The sequence below is a fragment of the Biomphalaria glabrata genome, chromosome 1 (assembly GCF_947242115.1).
Source record: "Biomphalaria glabrata chromosome 1, xgBioGlab47.1, whole genome shotgun sequence".
Classification (NCBI taxonomy): Eukaryota; Metazoa; Mollusca; class Gastropoda; family Planorbidae; genus Biomphalaria; species Biomphalaria glabrata.
In genome coordinates, this window is record NC_074711.1 from 84,309,134 (window position 1) to 84,335,599 (window position 26,466).

At 35.4% G+C, this 26,466-nt stretch overlaps 1 protein-coding gene across 1 annotated transcript in view; it reads left to right on the forward strand.

Moving 5' to 3' along the window:
* The window catches only part of LOC106064180 (calcitonin gene-related peptide type 1 receptor-like), a 127,172-nt gene that overhangs the window by 39,863 nt on the left and 60,843 nt on the right, over nucleotides 1-26,466 (forward strand). Inside the window, exons 5-7 of the mRNA XM_056030854.1 lie at nucleotides 1,125-1,216; nucleotides 13,936-14,086; nucleotides 18,284-18,434. Of these exons, the coding sequence (XP_055886829.1) occupies nucleotides 1,125-1,216; nucleotides 13,936-14,086; nucleotides 18,284-18,434 (394 nt within the window). The remainder of the gene's footprint in view (nucleotides 1-1,124; nucleotides 1,217-13,935; nucleotides 14,087-18,283; nucleotides 18,435-26,466) is intronic.

The following is a 26,466-nucleotide window of genomic DNA, read 5'->3' on the forward strand; positions in this document are numbered from 1 at the left end:
CTTTAGTGATGTCGACCAGTGTCCTCTCGTGATGTCGACCAATGTCCTCTAATGATATCGACCAATGTCCTCTCGTGATGTCGACCAATGTCCTCTCCTGATGTCGACCAATTTCTTCTAATGATAAGGGCATAAGTTGTGTCTATTGATCTTCTATAAAAAATCACGGCAAATGTCCTCTTTAATTATCTCCAGAAATGGCATTGAGTCATTTAGACACATGTCATCTCGAATCTTATCGACACATGTCATCTCGAGTCTTCAAGACACATTTCATCTCGAGTCTTATCGACACCTGTCATCTCGAGTCTTAAAGACACATGTCATCTCGAGTCTTATCGACACCTGTCATCTCGAATCTTATCGACACATGTCATCTCGAGTCTTCAAGACACATTTCATCTCGAGTCTTATCGACACCTGTCATCTCGAGTCTTAAAGACACATGTCATCTCGAGTCTTATCGACACCTGTCATCTCGAGTCTTATCGACACCTGTCATCTCGAGTCTTATCGACACCTGTCATCTCGAGTCTTATCGACACATGTCATCTCGAGTCTTATCGACACATGTCATCTCGAGTCTTATCGACACCTGTCATCTCGAGTCTTAAAGAAACATGTCATCTCGAGTCTTATCGACACATGTCATCTCGAGTCTTATCGACACATGTCATCTCGAGTCTTATCGACACCTGTCATCTCGAGTCTTAAAGACACATGTCATCTCGAGTCTTATCGACACCTGTCATCTCGAGTCTTAAAGACACATGTCATCTCGAGTCTTATCGACACCTGTCCTATCATGATCTCAGCAAATGTCACCGTCGTCCTATCTACAGATGTTTGTAAGCTTTCACTTTGAAAAGAACAAACCAAATAAACGAAAGCCCAGTGACCTTTAAAAGTGTATATGTTTGTACTCTAACATACAGCTCAGGATGTAAATATTTGACATTAATGTATATATTTATACTATATACATTCTATACATTGTTTACATTTAGAGATTAACACACATGAAAAAACAACACAAATTAATAATGTTAATAGTAACTTAACAGAAATATTTTATGTCATGTTAGCTCGAGTTGTCCAACGTATTCTAATGTTGTCTATTACAGGCCTACTATGTGATCTATTATGTTAGTGTCGTATGCAGTATCGGTAGTTTGATCTGCCTTGTACCAGCCTGTATCATATTTCTCTCTGTCAAGTAAGTCATTGCATCATCATCTTGTACTGTCTTGCATTATGTCACGTGGTGTAGGCCTCAAGGTTGTTTTATAGTATAAAAAAAAATAAACAACGTGTTTAGATTTCCAGAAACAACAGTAAGATTCTAGTAGAACTAAAAATAGCCAAGTAAGTTATAAATAAGCAAGATATGTGGGTGATCTTTTTAAAAATGTATTTATACCAATAAAAAAGGTGAACAACCTGAGTTCGAACTCGTGGGCTATAGCATTCTCAGGTTTCTTAAGCCAACGCGGTAACCACTCTGCTAGCGAAAAGCGTATGAAAATGGAAGATTGTATAGATATCGATTGTTTCGACCTTTAGAGACTTATAAGAGAGACTTATATAGCTTTTACTACCACTTCAGTCAAGCAATTCCTTTCCCTTGTTCGAGATACCAAACACAATAATTAATAATCAATTAAGTAATTAGATACTTTTTTTTTAAATTGCGTCCTGTTATGTGATGTAAAAGAAACAATGTTGCAAAAGTTTCAGCTTGATTCGAGATTGGTTGTGGAAGACATAACGTGTACGAACATATTACTAGACAGACAGACAGACAGACAGAGTTGATATAAGCTTTGTAAAAATATAAAACATTTGATTAAAAACACAATGAATAAAAATCGATTTTAATGTGGACATCGAACCCCCACCCCCTACCCACCCACACCCACACCCCTGTCTACACGAGATTTTATCGTCACCTGTAAAAAAAAAAATTTATATGAAACGAAGTACATAAAGATTTTCCAACGAAGAAAATGTGAAAATAAAATAAATTACAAGTTCACAATTCCGTTTTTTTTATTGTTTTGTTTTTATTTGCGTTTTATCTTGGGCAATTTTAGATGAAATAAAAATGAGAGTTGGCAAGTGTGCTAATGACGTGGGAATGAAGGAAGAAAAGGGAATTATCATTAGGCTAGATACGATTTTATTTGCTAAATATGTTCATTTTTTGCATCAGCACTTCGATCTATAATGTCTAAAATGTTGCGTTTTTTTTTAATCTTTAAAGAGTTAATGTGAAAATAGATTGGGGAAAAAAAGAACTTTAAATATATATATATATATATATATATATATATATATATATATATATATATATATATATATATATATATATATATATATATATATGACTATAAAAACAGCACTAAAAACATTACAAATCTAAGGGATAGATAGATAGATAGATAGATAGATAGATAGATAGATAGATAGATAGATAGATAGATAGATTAGATAGATAGATAGATAGATAGATAGATAGATAGATAGATAGATAGATAGATAGATAGATAGAGAGATAGATAGATAGATAGATAGATAGATAGATAGATAGATAGATAGATAGATAGATAGATAGATTAGATAGATAGATAGATAGATAGATAGATAGATAGATAGATAGATAGATAGATAGATAGATAGATAGATAGATAGATAGATAGATAGATAGATAGTAGATAGATAGATAGATAGATAGATAGATAGATAGATAGATAGATAGATAGATAGATAGATAGATAGATAGATAGATAGATAGATAGATAGATAGATAGATAGGTAGATAGATAGATAGATAATAGATAGATAGATAATAGATAGATAGATAGATAGATAGATAGATAGATAGATAGATAGATAGATAGATAGATAGATAGATAGATAGATAGATAGATAGATAGATAGATAGATAGATAGATAGTGATGGGAACTAAACTAACTTTTAAAAGTTAAACTAAAACTAGTTTTTAACTAAAGTAAAGTAGTTAAACTATAAGTTTATCATGAATTTCAAAAGATAGTTAAACTAAACTAAAGAAAGTTAATTAAACTATAACAAACTTTTTTTTTTGGGGGGGGGGGAGGGGCGGGGTTGAACTAGACCTATATAGATATAATTATCCGACTGTATGCTTACGGTTCGATCTTATTTTTTTAACATTCTAGTAATATTTATCTATATCTAAAATCAGCATTAAGGAATATGTTTCTTACATAAACGTTACTGCACAATAAAATAAAATGTCTAAATTATTATGTGTGCTTGTATTTTTTCCTTAAATTAAAACCTTTAGAAAATAATGGTACTCTTATTTTTTTTAAATTATATTAACTTATTATATAACGGAAAATCTTACTTATACTGCTAAAGTTTAAAATCTCATTAAATAACAGTATTCAGAGTTTCAAATTTAGATCTAGTATCCAAAGAAATAGAAACGAAATCGTTGGAGTTTTAAAACATTTGACCTGTATAACTATTTTATACATGCGTGACTAACCATGCCGATGTGCTATTGTCTTGTGTGACCACTAAAAATACAACACTATTGCATAACCGTTAAACGTGCAAGGGAAAAAAACAGGGTGGTCTTATCATTATGGACTGCACACTCAGTACACTATATAGGCCTACACGTGTACGTCTATCTGGCCAGGTTGTTAAAATTAGTCGGACACACTGTCTATTTACTTTCTGGGCAGGGAGGGTGTATAACTATTTTAGTGTAAAGGTATATCTACGAACATGCTTGACTAGCCACGCCAGTGTGTTATTTTCTTGTCTGACCTCTCCACTTTAAGCAAACACTATTGTATAACGCTTAATGCAGGGTAGTCTTGCAGTATTATCGACTACACACGTACAGTACACTATGCCTACATGTGGTCATGTGTATGTCTAGCTGACCAGCTTGTTAAAATCAGTTGGACACAGTCTATTTAGCTTATGGTCAGAGAGGGTGTGGATTAAGATTTGTTTTCTAGAGTTGATTACCCTAATGCTTTTAGATCTATATAGGCCTAGCTGTTAGACTATTAGACTTAATAGATCTCAATAATAAGTCTTAAGACTATAAAAGGGTTTAGGCCTACTTGATGTTCCTGCAGTTAAAAAAAATATTTTTGCCGAAAATGAATTGATTAAAACCACTAAATATTGACCTAACTCGCTTTTTGCAGTTGTTTGAGACAAACATCTATAAAAAAGCTAACAAGATCCTCGAAATAAAGAATCACCCTATGTGTCAGGATTTTGTGATTTTACCATCACAAAAGAGATACAAGACACCGATAGCAAAGACAAACAGACACAAACACTCTTTTGTTCCCCTGGCAATCAAATCATTAAATAAGAACAATCTGGTATAAACTTTGTCACATGTAAATTATGAGTGAGTCTGGTGTGAATGTACACTTTGGTTTCTTATAGTTATAATGTTTTTTGTTTGGTGTAATGCACAAATTGTAAGACAAATTTCCTTACGGATAATAAAGATTATTATTATTATTATTATCAGATTCCCACTAGAAACAGAAATTAAACACCTCCACGTGGCTCACAAAAAAATTTGGAACAACCTCATTCATAATACTGCATAGAAGCTTTTGGCAAAAATGTTAAACATTTTATGATACTGCTACTTTCAATAGCAAATATTTAGTCCCATAACTTCTACCAGGATCTTACTTTACCCTCTTCAAATGCAGATTGTCTAAATAGTTAACTGCATCATCTTTTTTTGATAATCAAAGTTATTGATATCACATGACCAGAAAACAGTGCGTTTCAACCCTGACCACATGTTGAAAAGTTGTACAAATTTCAATTAAACTTTTTAGTTAGTAACTAAAAAAAATTAATTAAACTACGATTTTAACAAAAAAAAAATTTCTAGTTAAACAATCGCCTTAACTAAATTTTTTTAGTTAAACTAAAAGTTTCTAACTTTTTAGTTAACTTTTGCCCATCACTATAGATAGATAGATAGATTGATAGATAGATAGATAGATACATAGATACATAGATAGACTTATCCAGTCGACAGCATCAATTGTTGTCAAAAGGTTACATCAGATTTCATCCATCAATACAGACACACTCCATAACATCCGCCATCGCTCTAACAGCCATATTTCCTGAAGCTGACGAATGACTTAAATCAAGTTTATGAAGAGGATTCATTTCAGACACTTGTATTAGGGGGCCACGAACCCGCAAAGAAAATCTTACAACCCAATTAAACCAATCCCCTTCGCTTCATTATATTTTGTACGGAAACGTTTCTCCGGGAAGACGGATCGCCCCTTGTCATGGGTCACATACGGCCCGCGGACCATGGTTCGGGCATCACTGGCTTATAGAATATAATCAAGTCAATGATTTTCTGGTCGTTTTGGATTCTCGGGATTTTTTAGAAATGGGTAAGAGTTTAGCAAGTGTCAGGAGCGATGAGCACCAGGCGTGGCGTCTGGTCGTTATTTAACACTGCCCGGAAGTATGCGATCAGGACTCGCGACGGTACAGGGTTCAAACTTCAAACCCTGTCCGCCCCTTTCCCTGCCTTCTGACGGGAGGTTTGGGCCAGTTTGTAAGAGTCATGCTATAAAAGGAACACCCGAAACATTTAACTCTTTCTGTCCTAATTAACGATACCGTCATTGATTTGACCTCATTAAATTAAATTAATGTCTGGTTATAAAAACTTTAATTTGTGTTTCATAACAAGAGCATGCATATTCCTATAATTCTATACCAAAAGTAACGTTTTCTGATTACAAACAAAAATGATACTGAAGTCTAATCGTAACAGGGTAGAATGCACACATGTGAAAAATGAATAATTCTGTCAGGAGGTAAAGAGTTAAAACAATCAAACGTTTGAAACAATGGGAAATTCGGAATAACTCTTAATCTGGATGTTTGCTTGCAAATCAGGATTCGAACACGGGACTACCGGTTCCAAGTGCTTTACCCCTCAGCCACAGCATCTCCATATATACTCTTATATTAAGCATACACTTATATTTTTTAAACTAATAACTATTAAACTTATCCAAACATTCACAATTAATAACATGTGACAATAATAAAAAGAAACCTGAACAGATTTATTCTTCTTACAAAATTAGATAAATTGGCAACACGAAAAAAAAAATTCTTGACCTTGATTACTTTCGATAATGAGCTAGCTACAGTTGTGTACAAATGACTTAACAAGACTTGCCCCTCGCAAATAACAACTAATATCTCCGTTGTCATTTGTCATACAAACTAGACCTAGATCTAGCTAGACCTAGGCCGAGTTTTAGATCTGAAGATAGATTCAAGATTTAAGTCTAGGTCTAGAAATAGATCTAAGTTTAGATCTAGATATAGATCTAAGTCTAGATCTAGATCTGAAATAGACATAGAATTTTATATAGAATCTACTATTCTATATCTAGACTAGAACGCCTATGACTTTAGCATAATTTAGACTGTCAAGTGTAGGCCCCTAAAATGAGGCTATGTCAACATTGCGCTATAAATGTAGTTCGTTATTTTTGAAACTTATAACTAAAACGAAGTTCGTATCAAAACTCTTTTTTAAAAACAACATTTGAATCAGTTTTCTATTCAATGAGTTAGTTAATAAATGGAAAATATATTTTATAATGATCTATTGACACTTTTACCATTGCGACCTTAGATGCAATTTTTGTTACATTGCGCGAATCTATGAATAAAGTTTGAGTTATTAATGAAGAAGTCCATGACCTTTTTAAAAACAGTTACCTGCCTTGAAGTTTTTCATTGTAAAATGGTGTAATTTTTTTTATAAAAATCCGCTTGCATATATAATTTTAAAAATGAGATGGTTCACTTTCCGAAAAGAATAAAGTAGCCGTTGCTTCAGAACTTTAAATGATCTAAAATATCATGATGTCCGATACTCATTTTCTCTTCTAGTTTCTGAGATCTAAACTGGACGGATGGACAGACGTACAGACAGGCCACACAAAACTAATAGCGTCTTTCCCCCCTTCGGAGGCCTCTAAAAAACATAGAAAAACTAAAATTACTCAATTTATTGAAAACCTAATGTACTCCAATTAACTCCAACAATAGCACGTGGCACAAGTTTCGTCGTTTTTTCTCTAAAAAAAATTGTTTTCACTTCTGTGCGAGACCCCAACCACCCGGAGGCCCTAAGATTTCTAGTTTGCCTAGGCTTGAGACCGGCCCTGCCGAAGGACAGCTCCACGTGAAAATTAATGCGTTAGAAAGAAAATCTCTATGTCGTAAACACTCATTTGTTTCTTACACATGAGATCCCTCTACAGTTCCAAAAGGAGGAAAAGGATGCCTTCTTATGCTTCTCTGGATGATCGTTCTGATTGTCCCGGGTTCCAACCCTGTCCCTTGCCACACCCCCTTTGTCCTGCCAACGTGTAATAATCTTCTATTCTGATGGAATGTGTTAAACTAAGCAAAAATGAGATCATCTATAAAATCAATGTCGTCAGTTTCATAAAAACAATACTTATATTTTTTAAATACCTTATTTAAAAAAAAAAAAAGCTTAAATTAAGTGTAATGGTATCAATTAGTTTGGATGGGGCTAGTAATTAAATTTCTATCAAATCTACACGTGCAATAATAAATCTGTGCGATTGGAAATAGAAAAAGAATCAAGCCTATGCCAGGAAGGTAAGTGCGCTTGAACTTGGCTTGGCTTGGCTTGGCTATCTATGAAGGGGGCTCGAGGTTCGACACCCGTCTCGGGCAGAGTTGTGTTTACTGAGCGCCTAAAGGCAGCACCGAAAAACTTTCTACTTGATACCCCCTCCCCCCCCCCAAAACTGGTTCACAACTGAGATTGGACCAAAGCGCTCTGAGCATGCTACAAGTATGAAAGTAGCGCTATATAAAAGCTATAATTTAATTTAATTTTTACGTCCATGCTTGATATTGCTATTTTTGGGTTGAATACGCTTCTTCGGAAGTGCAAGGCATTCAGAATGTTGCACATGAGCAATACGAGATTGCTCATTTGCTATATGATTTCAAAAACATTTACTTTTGATGTAGACCTCTACGAGTTCTGTCGCCCTTACTGAATGTTTTTGTATATCAGTTTCACAGAATATAAAATAATTTTGAAAGGATGTATATCTTTTGTTTTTAGCACAGTAGAAAACAGGTGTTTTTTTTCCCTTTTTTTTTTGATTCAGTAGAAGATGACATTGCCAATCACACGTATGACAAGTTCCATGTTTTCACAACAATTAAAGTTTACGTCGTTCAGACATTGTTTAAACTTAACGATCATTACATTGTCTATTGTCCTCTGTTGTAGACAGATGTAACTACAGTCATTCATATTGTGGTTCTTCAGTAGAAGAGATTAGATTGCCAACATATAGGCAAAAACGCAAATTCTCGGTTTACACAACAATTCACGTTAACATTGTTCGTAAACTGTCCAAACTTGACCATCATTAGGTTGTCCACTGTCCTCTGTCGTAGACCAATGGACGTACACGAACGAAGTCCTTGACATTGGGAGTCTTTCGGAAGGATCTGTCTTCGAAGAGCGAAAATGCAAAATTATTCATAGTTAATGATTTTGTTAGTGCGTTGACCAGCTGACAGGTCAGCTTGAAGTCCTATTGCTCTAATGTTTTTATGTCCAACACTATAAACTTAAAGCTGAGCTAATAAACAATGTTCCTGGAAATCACTCAGTCATCCTCACGTTGCGATTAAAAACTTGAATTCGGCGCCATTGAATACAGGTCCAGAGGAACTTCTTTTTAATATAGGAAACCTCAGAAATTGCGCTATTCAATTTTAGCTTTGTCATCACAGGAATCCTTGGGCCTCTTTTTTCTGCCTCTTTTTTTTTTTTGGGGGGGGGCCTCCAGCCTCTTTTGTGGGCTTTTAATTTTTATATATTTTTTTATTTGCTTATTTTTATTTAATTTTTTATTTGTAAGATATTGCATTTCAGTACATGTATGTTATAATAATATGAGGTAGAACGCATGAATACATATACACAACAAATGTAGTTTTGGAAAAGGTTCATATTAATCTGCAAGTTTGATTTTTTTTATTTTCATATAGTTCGACTGTTCCTCAATAATTGTGCTACAAATAATTTGGAAGTATTTTAGTTTGAAAAAACAAATATTGCAGCACATTGAGCAAAACCACATTTCTAAAATCCTGTATATCCTTAAATATATTTTATTGCCCCTGCTTTCTTTGCCAATAATAATAATAATAATAATTTTATTTATAAAGCGCTGTTGACAAACAAAATATAGGCTCAAGGCGCTGTAACAACATTACAAATAAAAACACGAGAGCTAAAATGACAGTTAATCTAAAAAAGTTTTAAACAGATAGGTCTTAATGTTCTTGTTAAAAGTGGTGTAGCATGTTGTCTGTCTGAGATCAATGGGGAGTGAGTTCCAAACCTTTGGTCCGTGAACTGAAAAAGCACGCAGACCGTAGCTTTTGAGGGAGAAACATGGCACTACTAAAAGCGTTGAGTCCATTGAGCGCAGGGCTCTCTGGGGGACATATGGAGTAATCAGTTCGCTAAGGTACAAGGGCATCAATACATATTTTTACTTATCCAGACATACTTCTTGATTAAACATGTCAGAATGGTTATAATTTTTTTAAAATTAGACGCGATACTCTAGTTATAAGAGCAGGGGCCGGCCTTGGATAATTGAAGGCTCTGGGCAATGTAAATTTGGTGACCCCAAATGAATTTTTTTTTTAAAGCGAAAAATAAAATTATCAAATTTATAAAAAAAAACTGACTGTTTGTATGTAAATTGAAAGATAACAGAAACTCATATATCGCAGTTTTCTTAGTAATGAAAAGGTTAGAATAGTGGACGTAGATTCATAATGCTCTACTATGTTTGAGATCTTATCCAAGTTAATACATAGATCTTACATAAACATCTGTAAACACACACATAAACGTCAGTAAACACATTTATATACGTCAGCTTGGAGTAATGAATAAGAGATACCCAACTAAAAAGCTCTGTAAGCGGAGACAAGGGGCAGCTCAACTTTCAATCTCTCTGAATTTGGGATGTCTAGGGACATTTTTTATCAAGGGTCCAGTGCTCTATCGCAAAATAATTACCGGACGTGACGGATGGGCGAGCGCTGATATTAAATAAAGCAAACATTCTACCGGAAGCCGAGGCATTACCTAATTATCCTACAGACTTCGCTATAACAATATGTCCATTTGCTTGTTTTGTATTTGATTGTGTTTTCTTTTTTTTTGTTGTAAAGCGTAAAAAGTTTTATTATTGTAAAAATTACTATTATGGTTGAATAATTACAACTGTTCATAATGAATGGGAGGAGTCTGTTGAGACTTCCTCCCAATGCCGTGGCAGGGGCCTCTTATGCTAATCGTTCACGTATCCCTATACAATGCTCTACATTTAAAGGCCCCGTATCGAGCCTTGCGAATTATGGTAAATGCGCCAATGCTGTGATGAGAATATATCACTATTGAGTGTAGATACCATGACTTAAGGCCGCAACTTCGGACGATAGTGTGGAACCAGCGCAGTTGTAGCGCGCTCTGACCCCGCACCTCGCTAGACCCTGCCCTAGAATAGCAGAGCAGTAACTAATCGAGACACTTGATATTATAATCAAAGTTGCAATCATCATCATTAAAACAGATCTTGCTAGGCGGCACTAAATTATTGAACCGGAACACGCATAACAGATGTGCAGTGTCCCGCTGAGACCAGCATTGTAAACTGCATCTAATTGGTACATCAGCCTTACCAAGGCATCTCACTCTTGTCCAAAAGAGGTTTTCCAGGTTGTTATGGGGAGGGGAGGGAGGTGTGTTGGCTGAGTGATAATGACATCGGCTTCCGGACCGAGACGTCATGAATCAAATCTCGGTGTAAACTGTGATTTTTGAATTTCGGGATATTTAGGACATTGAGTCCACCGGACTTTAATGGGCACCTGACATCAGTTTGGGAAAGTAAAGGTAAACACATACATACTGCTGCACTGCCACATGACACCCTAGTTAACCGTTGGGTATAGAAACATAATCGTTACATCATTTGCCCTGTAGATAGCATGGTCTGATATTGACTGATATGGGTACCTCACTACTTTAGGGTTGTTGATAAAAGCAGCTATTGGCTTTGGGCAGTACGTCTGAATCTCAATTTAGATCACACAAATTAAAAGCGTTAGGCCACTTTCACATTGCACGGTTTCCGCCGTACTGATCAAACAGCACGGATTATGTCAGGTGTCGTTGATGCTTTCCCATTGGACCTGATTTCGCCGTTCCGTATCCAGCTATTCCACATTTTTACTTATTACAACTTTATCAATTCTGTCTGTCTGACTGTCTGTCTGTCTGCTACACATTTTTTACACTTTATTTCTCTCACATCGCACTCTCGAATCAAGCTTGAAAGTGAGTTGATTATAAGCTTTGTAATAAAAATACAGCTTTGTGTAGGTCTGAAGATTGTTTAAATACGACTCTTATTCAGTGTTAAAACGTACTTCCTGTGAGGTGGACAGGATTAGGAGACAGATCACCTGGACTGGACGAACAGCACGTTCAAAGTAATGGGCAGGGAGGGGGGTAAGCGAAGACGAGGGGGATAAAGAGAAGGGAGGAAAATAGAAAAACTGAACCTCACTTGAACTTTAGCTATCGATGGAAAGAGGACTGCAAGTTCAAAATGCAAAAAAAAAAAAAAAAAAAAAAAAAAAAAAAATTTAAACAAATTCAACAAGTTAGGGTTAGTATTAGTGTAAAGGTTAGTGTTAGTATTAGTGTAAGGGTTATGTGAAGGGGCGAGGAACAAAAGTCAGATTATTTGCAGACGATTGCATAATATATAGAACAATAAAAACAACACAAGACACAGATATTTTACAAAGAGAATTAGATGAATTACAGAAATGGGAATCAAATTGGAGCATGTCTTTCCACCCAGAAAAATGTCAGTTGTTAAGAGTAACAAAAAAACTAAAACAAATTAATTCCACTTATCTTATTCATGGCAAACCAGTATCACAGACTAAAAACGCAAAATACCTAGGTGTTATAATAAATGAAAAACTATCATGGAATCCACATATTGATGAAACTACAAAAAAATCAAACAAAGCATTAGGATTTATTAAAAGAAATTTCTATAAATCAAATAAGAACATAAAACTAAAATGTTACTTAACCTTGGTTAGGCCAATAATAGAATATGCATCCTCCGCTTGGGACCCCTCAACTCAAGAAAACATTAAGAAACTGGAACAGACACAAAATAGAGCAGTGAGATTCATAACAAACGAATATTCACATTTGACTAGAGTAACACCTTTAGTAAAATCACTAAATTTAGAAAGCCTTCAGGACAGAAGGCTCAAAAGTAAAGTAGCAATCATACATAAAACACTGAACCATAATCTTCAAATACAAAAACAAAATTTAATAAAATACTCTGAAAGACACAAAGATAAAGGCACATTCCTCGTCCCATATGCTAGGACAAATTTGTACAAATACTCCTTCTTCCCTAGTGCTATTAGAGCATGGAATGGGTTGCCTGAGCTAGCCAGGAAAACCAGTGACTTGGCAGAATTTAAGTCATTGGTTAATATGCATGACTAAATGCATGACGCGTAGGACGTAATCATCTTCTTTTTTGAAGTAACGTCTGTATTATATAAGATAAGATAAGAGGTCATGAAAAGAGGAAAGGGTTAATAAGAAAAGAAAAAAAAGCTAGGCAGGATGAAACGGTAAAAAGAGTGTAAATAGAACTTTCAACGTTTTTTTTTTTTAAAAAACAATAGATTTTAAGTTCTAGTAGATAAGCTCCAATCACAGACCTATATATATATATTATATCTAGACCGGAAACACAGCCAAAATTCGTGTCAGATTGTTATATGCGATATAAATCTTAGAAGTCACTTTTTCAGAAAAGTATTGATCTTTAGACTTGAGTTTTCATAGGTTAGAAATAATGCAATCCCATTTCGCGTATTTTAATTAACAAGACGCTATTAATCGTAAAACTATACACTCACGCAAATCTATTATTTAAAGCTATTTCCTTTTAGTTTCCATGTCGCAATTAGGACGATGTTAGATCTAAATATTTCAGTCCTGTTGATTTTAATCATCCGAGGATTTTAGATTGTGCCTTTAAATTTATCTTTCTAGATCTAGTTTGCAAAATTTAAAAACTATTCTTAAAAAGTCATTTCCTTCCATTATCTACAACATTGAACGGTAGGCCTACTATAGTTTTAGCATATCATGGAGACGCGGTGGCTGAGCGGTAAAGCGCTTGACTCCCGAACCGAAGGTCCCGGGTTCGAATCCTTGTGATCACTGGGATTTTCATTTGGTGATCTTTTTTGGCGCCTCTGAGTCCACCCATCTCTAAATGGGTACCTGACATTAGTTGACCCCCTCGTTAACCGTAGGCCACAGAAACAGAAGACCTTTACATCATCTGCCCTATAGACCACAAGGTCTGAAAGGGGAACTTTACTAATTTATATCATGCATGTTATATGTTATATAGGCTAAGGTTTTTTAAAACATTAAACTTCACTACTTGATAAAACAACACCCTGTTTCAAGACTTTTTTTCTGTAGTGTTTAAAGATCAGCGCGTCCTCACAATGCAAAAAAAAAAAAAAAAAAAAAAAACAGTAAAAATGCAGCAACATATTAAAAAAACAAATTTATATAAATATATATAAATAAAAAATAAATAAAAACATAAATGATAAATTGTAAATTTGGAAATTCTGACAAGAAACAAAAATGAAATCGAAAACAATCTAATAAAATGATTTCCCTTCTCAAGGCAGCTTCGGAAACAGCACAGGATCCACATCCATTTAAACCTCTTTGTGTCCTTCACCTTGACCAACTGTGTGTGGCTGACCTGGGATCACCTCATCTTCAAGGACAGGCTGGAGAATCCACGTGAAGTAGCCATCATGCATCAACACATTGTGAGTCTTAATACTTGGATGCACACGTCGCTTTACATTCTTTGTCTTTTTTTAAGGGTCCTACGTAACCATAGACTTCTTTTAAGTCTTTGGGGTTTAATTATGATTTTATTTCACAAGAAGCCACGTTGCAAACCGCATTCTCATTCGTTGAAATTCCGGTGAACTGTAGTAATCGCATTGATACTGATGTGTACTTTAACTCTTTCTCTCCGTAATTATTTACAACATTCTGGTGGAATCAACGCTGGTATCTTCAGTTAGGAGAGAAAGAGTTAAAAGTATTTAATTATGTTGACTTCTCAGCGTGATTCTATGGAAATGGGAGTTCCGATCGGAAGAGAATGCTTCATTAGTGTTGACTTAATTTCTTGGATTCATGTTTACATAGTTTCATGGCCGTCAGGACAATGTATTGGAGCCGAAAGACGTCAGCACTGCAGAAAGACAAAAGAGATTGTCGAAATAGCTCACAAGTCACAACCCACGAGATGACTTTAATACAGCCCCCCCCCCTTTTCTGTCGACCCCCTTTCTCTTCAACCCCCCGTGGACATTCCCTGAATGTGTTCAACCAGATAATTGACTTGATAAGAGAATGAAAAAAAAAACAGTGGCCTTCCCAGTTATCTATTGTTACTGATAGTTTGCCCTGCTCACGATATGAAAAGACCCTGGCTAATGACTCATTGTTTCCATTCCTTTACTTGATATTTAAGAACCTGAAATCAGACCACCACATTGTTATGTTCTATGGCGACACTTCCTGGCGCGTCTTTCCGTACAGTATACAACCAAGGATGGCTGCCTTGTCGTATTCGATTCAGACTGTCGCCATGATCCACTGGCGGATCCAGAACTTTTGAGTGGGGGGGGGCGATTTTTTTCCAAACCCTAACCCTAATGCCCAGTAAACCCTAACCATATGCATAAACGTGCGTATATATATATATATATATATATATATATATATATATATATATATATATATATATATATATATGAGAATTTTTCAAAAGTAGCATTTCTCAACCTTTGGTGAAAAACAAAACAACTGGGGCAGCGCTATAAGGTTTTCAAGTGGGGTTCGGGGCTTCGCCCCGACGTCAAAAGCGTTTTCTTGCTTTTTTCACTGCAGAAAAGTATTCTCCTGACATTTACAGCTCATTATTCATCAAAGGAGTTCGGGGCGAAGCCCCGACGCCAAAAGTGTTTTCTTGCATTATTCATTGCAGTAACGCATTCTCCTGACATCTACAACAGATTAGTCATCAATGGAGTTCGGGGCGAAGCCCTGCCGCCAAAAGCGTTTTCTTGCATTCTTCATTGTAGAAACGCATTCTCCTGAAATTTACAGCTCATTATTCATCAATGGAGTTCGGGGCGAAGCCCCGTCTCCAAAAGCGTTTTCTTGCATTCTTCACTGTAGAAACGCATTCTCCTGACATCTACAACTCATTAGTCATCAATGGAGTTCGGGGCGAAGCCCCGCCGCCAAAATCGTTTTCTTGCATTCTTCATTGTAGAAACGCATTCTCCTGACATCTACAGCTAATTATTCATCAATGGAGTTCGGGGCGAAGCCCCGCCGCCAAAAGCGTTTTGTTGCATTCTTCATTGCAGTAACGCATTCTCCTGACATATACAGCTCATTATTCATCAATGGAGTTCGGGGCGAAGCCCCGCCGCCAAAAGAGTTTTCTAGCATACTTCACAGAAGAAAGGTATTCTCCTGACCTCAAGCTCATTATTCATACAATTAAAAAAGGACCTTTTGAATAATGTTGTACTTGAAAAATATTCTAATATGAATTTATAGGCCCTTAATACATTGAAAAAAAATCCGATTTGTTCCTTGAAAAGATAAGATTTTGGCTTTGAGGATCTCCGTCGAAAAAAAATTATTCGATAAATAATATTCAATAAAATCAAAGTATAAATTGTGAGTTATAGTCCCAAATTTATTTAACTAGAAAAATATCAGATTGAGAAAAAATGATTTGGGCTTAGAACTCATCTCAATCGTGACTCTTATACTGAAAAATTTCGTTTGAATTCTAATTTTTTGAATGCAAAGTCTTTCTTAAAATAATTATGATAAATTCATGTGAAATTACATAAACTCTGTCTGGAAATGGGAGGGGCGGTAGAGGGAAAACGATTAATCCTCGCTCCTTTAATAATTTCTGCTAAAGATTGCATTTGGCATTAAAGAATAGGGGTGTGGCGACTCGATATAAGAATTTAATTTATAGTATATATAAATTATATTAGTGACAGATGTTTTTGTTTTGTAATTTCTTAACTGTAATACAAAAAGAAAAAGTATTGGTTTGTCCGATGGGGGAATGGCGATTGCATGAATCGCCCCTCCCACCTGGTACAACCCTTTTTCATTTAAATTTACTAATGATAAAATTTGAGATTAGAGTGTGGTACGACATAATATACAATGGGTTCACATATCAATTGTGGGAAGCGTGGTCGAGAGGCCAAGTGCGCTTGAACTTGGCTTGGCTTGGCTACCTAGAAGGGGGCTCGAGGTTCGACACCCGACTCGGGCAGAGTTGTGTTTACTGAGCGCCTAAAGGCAGCACGGAAAACCAACTCCTAGATACCCCCTCCCCCCACCGGTCCACAAATGAGATTGGACCAAAAGCGCTCTGAGCATGCTATAAGCATGAAAGTAGCGCTATATAAAAGCTATAATAATAATAATCAATACGTAGTTTATACTATATTGATATTCAACTAATTTTGTCCACAAACTATGATTCTCCATAAAAATAGGACCGCCCCCCCCCCACTCAGAGGGCTAGAGTGTGGAGGGCAGTACATGCACTTCCCCCCCCACCTCACCGAAACGGCCAAGATACCAGTAAATCTAAATATTAATTCAACTAATTTTGTTCACAAATTATGATTTCTACATTAAAGTAGGACCGCCCCCCCTCTCAAAAGGTTTAGGAACAGGGAACGACATAATACAAAGATCGGTTAAAATATCAATAACAAGTTTTAATCACATAAATATTTAATTGATTCTGTTAGCAAGCTGTGATTTCTACAAAGAAATTTGACCGCCCCCCCCCCCACTCGAAAGTTTATGGGGGGGGGGGGCGGGATTGACACCACCAAATCGGCCAACATACTAGAGGGGGGGGCGAAATAATCTAAAAAAAGGTTGAAATATAAATAATTAGTATATATTATTAACATAAGTAATGAATTCGTATACAAATTGTGTGAATTCTATACTTCGGGGGGGGGGGGGTGGTCGGCCGAGTGGGGGGGGGGGCGATCGCCCCTACTGCCCCCCCCCTGGATCCGCCAGTGCCATGATCGTCCAGAGTTCGAATCCTGCTCTCTCCTATCCCCTGCTGTTCAGGAGGAGGGTTGGACTAGAAACAAAATAATCTTCATTTCTAAAGGAACTTTCTAAATTTATTAAATATTTTTTTAAAAAAAGCTTATACGAAGTGTAGTTGGATCAGTCATTTAATTAAGTTAGTAATAGTTCTAGACCAACAACAATACATCTGTGCGATTAGAAACAGTTTTACCAATTGTTTTTAGCGCTATTTCATGCTTTAATGTTTCTCAATATGATATCACTTATCTGGGCCCATTTGGGAAAAGGGTTTGGGGAGGGGGAGAAAGAAAGGTATATCTAGGTTGATTATTGTAATTGGTTTTTAAAAGCATTTACAAAAAAAAAAGGTGTGTGGAGCGACATGAATTGTAACTCTTCGATTATGCTTCCCTGGGCCCACTCCGCTAGTGAGGTACTTGTGACAAGAAAAGATTATAAAATTAGTATATAATATAGTTATAAATTGCTTAAATCAATTAAGAGCGGTGACCTATAAGGAAAATTATTCAGCTTATAACACAACTTTAGTCAAGTAAAATTTCTTTCCCTTGTTCGAGATAGCTAACAACATAATTAATTAAATAATAATTAAACATAATTGGTTTCTATTGATTTTTGTTTTGTCAGGTAAAAGAAATAATTGTACAAAATTTCAGCTTGATCCGAGATTGGGTGTCTGAGAAACAACGCGTACAAACTTTTGACCAGACAGACAGACAGACAAAGTGAGTTGAAATAAGCTTTGCAATAAAGGAACACGAGTTTGCGTGTCATACAAATTAAGTTACATTAAAATAATGATATGGTTACCATCTCATCCCAAGATCGGTTGCCGTGTCCTGTATATGATGTCACGGGTCTCGTGGACCTGTAACATTGCCTGGATGTCACTGGAGGGCTTCCATCTGCACCGCCTCATCAGCCAGGCGTTCCAGACACCAAAGACTATATCAAGCTACTACTTTATAGGCTGGGGTAAGTGGACCTACATTCTTCCTCAAACTCTGTATCCATTGTTTCATTACTAGGATTAACTCTTTCTCTCCGTAATTACTTGTTCACGTTTCGACGGAAGTCTTCATTGTGCTCATTACTATTTCCCTCCCCTGTTATAATTAAGCTTCAAGAGCTTTGCCGTTTGTTATCAGAAAATGTTTTATTTTGGTCTAGAAATCAAAAGGAGGGGGGGTGCTCTTTTTATATAACACAAAATGGAGTTTATAAAATGAAACATTAATTTAATTTAATGAGATCAAATCAACGTTGGCATCGTCATTTAGGAGAGAAAGAGTTAACTTAAACTTAGCTTCATTAGTTTTTTTTTTCTTTAAATGATGGAGACTACGTCTATCAATATATCGAACTAAAACTAAGACTAAGACTAAGACTGCTTTATTGATCCATACGGAAATTTGTTGTGATTACAAGGACTCGTTTCTCATATAAAGACAACACAACAGAAAAATACACATAAATACAACAGACAACATAAAGAGTTCATTCAGCGACTACACACAGGTATCTTGGTGCATTTCATGTTCCCTGATCAATGAGTGGCGGTGATAGAGTCTGACCGAGTGAGGTACGAACGAGTTTTTGTACCGCTCCGTTCTTGTTTTGATTGACAGCAGTCGCCCACTTCGCGACGACCTGGCGTAGTTCTGATGGAGCGGGTGGCCGTTGTCTTCCAAAATTTTTTCGATTTTTCTTAGGCACGTTTGTTCAAAAAGTTCCTTTAAATGTGGTAATGTTGTGAGTGTAATTTTTGATGCTTTTTTAATGATGTTTTCTAGACGTTGCAACAGTTTAGATGAGGCGTTGCCTTGCCAACAACTTATTTCGTATGTTAGCAGATTTTGTACAGTCGCGCCGTAAAATGTCTCAAGGATCTTGTTGTTTAATTTAAAACTGTTGAGTTTGTATAGAAAAAAGAGTCGCTGTGCTGTTTTCTTTGTCAGAGTTCCAAGGTGGTCTTCCCATGAAAGCTTGTTGTTGATGATAACGCCTAGATATTTATATGCCTTTACTTGTTCTATAGATGTTGTGTTTATTTGCAGTTCACGTATAGTTTGTTTTTTCTTTCTTAAATCTATTATAAGTTCTTTAGTTTTTGTTACATTCAGTTCTAGAAAGTTGTCGGTGCACCAGTTTTTAAGCTCTTCTATCGAGCTTCGATACTGAGTTTCGTCTCCTGAAATAAGACCGACTATGGCAGTATCATCAGCGAATTTAATGAGTTTAACTGAGTCATAGCTGTGCATCTTAATTAGAAACTTAAGCCTTCTATTAAGTCACTAAGTCATTAGTTTTACTGGCTGATTCAGGCAACCCATATCCATGCTGTAAAAGCACTTGGAAAGAATGAGAAAATTGTTCTAACACATTGAATAATAAATGTGCCTTTTATTTTAGTCTGAGAAGTTTAACAAACTGAGATTTTGTATTTGTAACTTACGGTTTAGTGTTTTAGACATTAATGCGACTTTACTTTATAGTCTCCTGTCCTGAAGTGTCTCTAAGTTCAGCGATTTTAGTAATGGTGTAACTAGTTAAGAGTGAATATTCATTAGTTATGCATCTCGCGGCTCTATTTTTCGCGACTGTTCTACTTTCTTTATACTTTATAGTCTTCTGTTCTGAAGTGTCTCTAAGTTTAGCGATTTTAGTAATGGTGTAACTCTAGTTACGAGTGAATATTCATTAGTTATGCATCTTGCGGCTCTATTTTTCGCGCCCTGTTCTACTTTCTTTATACTTTATAGTCTCCTGTCCTGAAGTGTCTCTAAATTTAGCGATTTTAGTAATGGTGTAACTAGTTAAGAGTGAATATTCACTATATATGCATATCGCGGCTCTATTTTTCGCGTCTGTTCTAGTTTCTTTATATTTTCTTGAGTTATTATTACAATATTTTCATTCAGAAATGTAAGATAAGATATTGTTTTATTTGTCCAATCATGAATGAGATTCAGTTTGACTACAATTTGACCACCTCAGCGTAACTACTGTAACAATAACAATATAGATGCAATATGGACAACATTTACACACGGAACACACACACACACACACTCACAACCAGCGCTTTCACACCAAGCGATCGGTGTGGGCAGACGTGAAGCTCATCTTCTTTTATAGCCGACGAGGGTCAACGAGAGTGCCATGTGGCCAGCACAACGACTTACTGCCTTTACCTCCCCCAGCGTATGTCAGGTATCAGGTGTTTGGACTCATAGTTGCACTAGAATTCACGAAGTTCAAACTCTCATTCTTCATCGGGATTCGAACACATGACCCCTCGTTCAGAATCCAAGCGCTCTACCACTAGATATATATTTGATTAATACTGTAAAGATATATTTTGGCGACGTTCAAATCTCTAAAATCTTTCGTGTATGTATGTCGTTTGTTAGTCCAGGGTATGACAATAACCTAATACGTCCATTCTAGTTCACCTCATTGCAGCTACGTGAGAACACGAACCCAATTAGACATAAAATCAATGCTGTGGTTTGAAATTACAGGGAGTCCATTACACATTTCTAAAGTGAAATCTGATCCAACAAGGACAGTGTATAATGTAATGACACAAGATGCGTAGAAGTTGATGTGAATCGGGTTTTTCCTAAGTAATGTGACGAGTAAGAACAGAGTAGGATAATGAACAAGAAGAATAACGGACAAGACGCCTAAGAGGACGACGCTAGGCTAGCGACGACAGAGGACTGTGCCCTTTTTATTGTTTATTAAATTGTTGAAGTTATCAGCCTGCGTTATTAAGTATATTCTTGATTCATTCTGTTGTTGTGTCATATGGACTCGCATGCACCAGTAACATATATATACTCATCAACAAAATAGACCATCAACAGATGTGGCGACCCACGACGGCCAGGGCGTCATTTTGATCTACAATCTAGTTAACTTCATGTTCTGGATATATCTATCTACAATTCTACACTTGGCGAAGTACACTGGAGAAGTACTGGATTAACATTCGTTTATTTCTACTAGATCTACCCTACGTCTGTGCTAATTATCTGGACTGCAGCTGGATTTTGGCATCTTTGTTCCAGTGGATCTAGACTTTCTATTAGAGAAAATTCGAAACCGTTACCAGCGTCTAGCTTTGTCAGCCATGTTGGATATTTTTAGATTGAACTTGGATCTATATTGACTAGATCTATATCTATTGTGTCTGAATCCAGAACTATTTCGTCCGTTGAAGTGATTTAGGGCAGTCCGTCGTCAGTATACCTCTACCTATATACCTCAAGAGTGAAGATACCTCATTTTGTCAGGTTTATCTGTTTATTGGGAGTACGGAAAGTCATCTGAGTCTACATATCTAGTATCTACAAGCTGACCGTTGGATCGAGTCACCTTGTCAGGTTTGTTTTTCAAGCTATTAATTGACTGTTGCAGTGTTGCTGAGCTTACAATCTAATCTACACACGAGTGATGGTATACCCTACTACCACACTGCGTGACCATCTATTCAACTTGTAAAGTTGACTAATTTATATTCATCAAAAGAGAGAGTTGGACTTAGTCATTTTTTTTACCTCTCTTGAGACAGCACCACCAGCTTGTCTCAGTATTGACTTATGTTCCTGACCTGAAGACAGAAGCCAGCACCAACAGATCATCAAGTGGAACCGGAACCTTGGAACCCTACCAGAGGACTTTATCTGAGAACCGTACCATACTGTGGCAGCAACAGGAGAGATTGGCCTAACTCAGTACTGCCTGTCGAGTAGCCATTGTGGGAGCACACCTTGCCTTGCCTAAGACTAAGACAGTGGGGAACTTGTGTGGAACTGACCGTTGTAGCTCCGTGGACTGAACAAAGGGGATCTAACTAAAGATAAGTTTATTTTTTCTCTCCATTATTATTAAATTAAGTCTATTAGGGACAGTAGATCTTTGTTAAGAGCAGGTTGCCTGATAAGGGCGTCATTATAGGACACATTAGAAAGTGGACCTGCTCCATTTAATAAAGTCTCGATGATTGTTTAGATTGTCTTGTTTTGTTCGTATCCACGTACATTTTATTTTTTTTTAGAAGTCAAGTGAAGTCATCTTTATTTGTCTCTTTCAGTGTATACTTCCTCTAAAAAGTCTCATCTCATTAGAATAGATTTATTTTTTTTGTGTCTTATTACGTTTATTTTACACTATTCTTATTATATATTAGTAATTTTATCTTAAGTAGATAAGGTAAGCCACGTTTAATCTAGATTATAAATTCTAGATTGTTTCCAGGTATTAACTAAATTGTTATACCTATGAGAGCCTTAGATCTATTTTATCCTGAGGACAACTGAGTCTAAGGAGTAATTATTTATAAATAGATCTTTTGTCCCGATTAATCGGTTGACATTATTTTATAGATGTGTTTAAACACAGTCTAATTGGTCAGAATAAAATTTTTTGTCAGTATCACTGGATTGTGATTTACTGTTGGAGGTATAATATTGATTTATCTATTTGAAGTTGTATTGAAGTTGTATTGAATCTAGACTAGTGACTAGAATAGTCCTAGGGGTATTTATTGGCAAGAAGTAAGTCTATTGAATTAAGTATTGAGGTATTGATATTTGTTTATGTGGTCTAAAGTAAGTCCACTGAATTAAGGTGATATAAAATTTTGAGTTGTATTCAAGTATTGTGGCTGTGAGTAAGTCCACTGAGGTAATATTTCTTGATATAACATTGAGCAAAGGTATTTAAATATATAAATATATATATATTACAAGAAGTATTTGAAAGTGAGTTTTTGTGAAAACTAAATTGTGATATTTAGGCCAATAGGGAGGCCATATCAAAACTATATTGAGACATTGTTTAAAATAAAATAAGCATAATGGCAACAGCTCCAAACTTTGATTATATGGAGACTTTTCGCCAGCAAATTATTGCTGAGGCTAAACAATTAGAACTTAAAGGGAAGGACCTAACTAGCTATGTACAGCAAATGGTGACAATAGAGAGAGATAGAATTGATCAGATAAGGGAGAAAGAAAAAGATAGGGAAGCACAATTAATAAAAGAAGAAGCAGATAGGAAATTACAATATGATCTTGAGAAATTGAGAATTGAAGCTAAACAAAATAAACAAAAAGTTAATAGCAATAATACTAATGATAGATCTAATACTAATACTACCAATGCCCCAGACAATCACATTGAAACCAATAATAGTAATAATCACACAAACAACACTAATATTTCAAGTGATAACAACCATTGGTTGAGGAAAAAACTACAACCCTTTCAGGAGGCTAGAGATTGCATTTCAGATTACCTAAAGAGATATGAAATTAAAATGGTTAATTGTAATATAAGGGAGGAAGAGTGGTCTCAAATTTTGTTAGACTTTGTACAAGGGCAAGCTCTTACAATTTGTCAAAACCATAATCATACCGTACAAAATAGCTACCAAGTTTTAAAAAAGGAATTGCTGAATGCATATGGACACAATGCCAGCACATTCAGAAAAAAATATTTTGAAAACACACCTTCCAATCAGATAGAACCACAAACCACTATAAATTTGGAAAAAGACTATTTTAATAAATGGCTGGGATTTGAGAAGATTGACAGTACCTTTGAGGGATTAAAAAATTTTATATTACTTGATAATTTTGTAGCCAAGTGTGACCCTCAATTACAATCATTTATCAAAGAAAGGAATCCCAAAGTTTTGGATGATGTTACTGAGATAATAAGAACATATAAAAATGCCTATCCCAACAACCTTTTTTCATGTAAAGATAAAAAGAATATTGATCTAGTGGGATATACACAGGAAAACAATGAAAGAAGTAGAAATAGAAGTAGGGATAGCCAACATTTTAGATATAGCAATAGTAGAGATAGGTCAAACAACAGGGATGTTACATGTTATAGATGTGGGAAAAAAGGACATATGGCTATGAGATGCAGGGGAACACAAAACAGGTCAAACAGTAGGAATAATTATAATAGATCAAGTAGTACACATAATTACAATAGGACAGATAGTAGAAATAATTACAGAGCAGACAGTAGGAATAGGTACAGCAATTACAACAACAATTACAATAATAACACATACAATAGGAGTAAAAGCAGGGAATATAAAAATAGAGATTCTGACAGAGTGTTTTTTGTTAGGGAAAATAAAAACAATTTTGCTTTCTACCCAGCTTTTATTAACAATGTTCCAATAAAGGCAATCCGAGATAGTGGCTGTAACACACTCGTGGTTCGGGCTGATCTCATTGAGGCGCAATATTATAGGGGATATACAAGGAAAGTGGAGTTGGCAGATGGCAGTATAAAGGAATTTAAAGTATTTAAAGTGTTTATTGAGACACCTTTTTACACTGGCCATTGTGAGGGAGTAGCCATGCCTAACATGAGACATGATATGTTAATTGGAAACCTAACAGGTTTGAAGGAATGTTCAAGACAGGAAATTGAAGCATGGGAAAAGAAATATGAAAGGTTACAGCAGAATAGGAATACTGAAACAGATAATTACATTAGTAATATGGTAATAACCAGATCTAAGAACAAGCCAAAACAAGAAACTCAGGAACTTATTGATATGAATGATGAAATAGTTAATGGTGAAGAAGATAAAGAGAAAGAAGTTGAAATACAAGGTCAAAAACAAGACGAAACGCAAGCAGAAAAACAGAAAGATGGAACTGAAGAAATGAAAACAGAAAAATTGAAAGGAATAAACAAATTGGCTCAAGAACAAAAACAAGATAACATCATTGGGAAAACATATGACAGAATTAGTGACAGGAGAAATAATAACCCAATGGAGAAATATGTCATAGAAGAAGGAATACTATTTAGGAAAACAAAAATAAATGATAGAGAAATAAAACAATTAGTCTTACCACAAAAGTATTGGAAGGATGTCATGATTTTGTCACATGACAGTAATTTAAGTGGACATAGAGGTATAAAGAAATGTTTTAGAAATTTAGCAACTCAAGTATTTTGGCCTAAAATGAAAGGAACCATATCAAAATACATAAGATCATGTGATATGTGTCAAAGAAGGGGACTTAAGGGTAAATTAGGTAAAGCTCCATTACAGTCAATGGATGAACCAAATAAACCATTTAAAAAAATAGCAATAGACATCATAGGACCTTTAACTAAAACAGAACATAATAATAAGTACATATTGACAATAGTAGACATGTTCAGTAGATATCCTGAAGCAGTGGTATTATCCAATATAGACACAGAAAATATTATTAATGCTTTAGATCAAAAGTTCATAGTCAGACATGGGATACCAAAAACATTACTATCAGACAATGCTTCTATGTTTACATCTGAGTTATTTAAAAGATGGATATTAAAATATGGTATAGAACACATTAAATCATCGCCATTCCACCCGGAAGCCAACGGGCTTTGTGAACGCCTTAACGGTGTTATAAAAAGATCCTTAGCTAAAATTGTAGAAAATAATCAGAAAAACTGGGATCAATATATTAATTTTGTTCTATTTTCTATTAGAAATAATATTCATGAGGCAACTCAATTTTCACCATATGAGTTAGTACATGGAAGGAAACCTAGGGATGAAATACAAATTTTTAAAGAAAGTTTGATCTTAAATAAAATAGAAAAGGAAAATGACAATGAAACAGCTTTAGATTTAAAACAAATATGGGCGGAAGCTTTTGAGAATAACATGAAATATAAAGAAACAGTACATGAGAACTTAAATGAAAAAAGAAAATTAAGAACATTGGAGGTAGGAGACAAGGTATTACTTTTGGTAATTGACTTAAAAAACAAATTAGGAAAACAGTGGAAGGGTCCATTTGTTGTTACAAATAAAACAAGTGAAGTAAACTATAAGATTAATATGAATGGAAAAATAAAAACATATCATATAAATAATTTGAAGTTATACAATGAGAGAAATGAAAATCAATTTCAAAATTTGGATACAGAAGTAAACAATGAAAATCAAACTCAAAAGTTA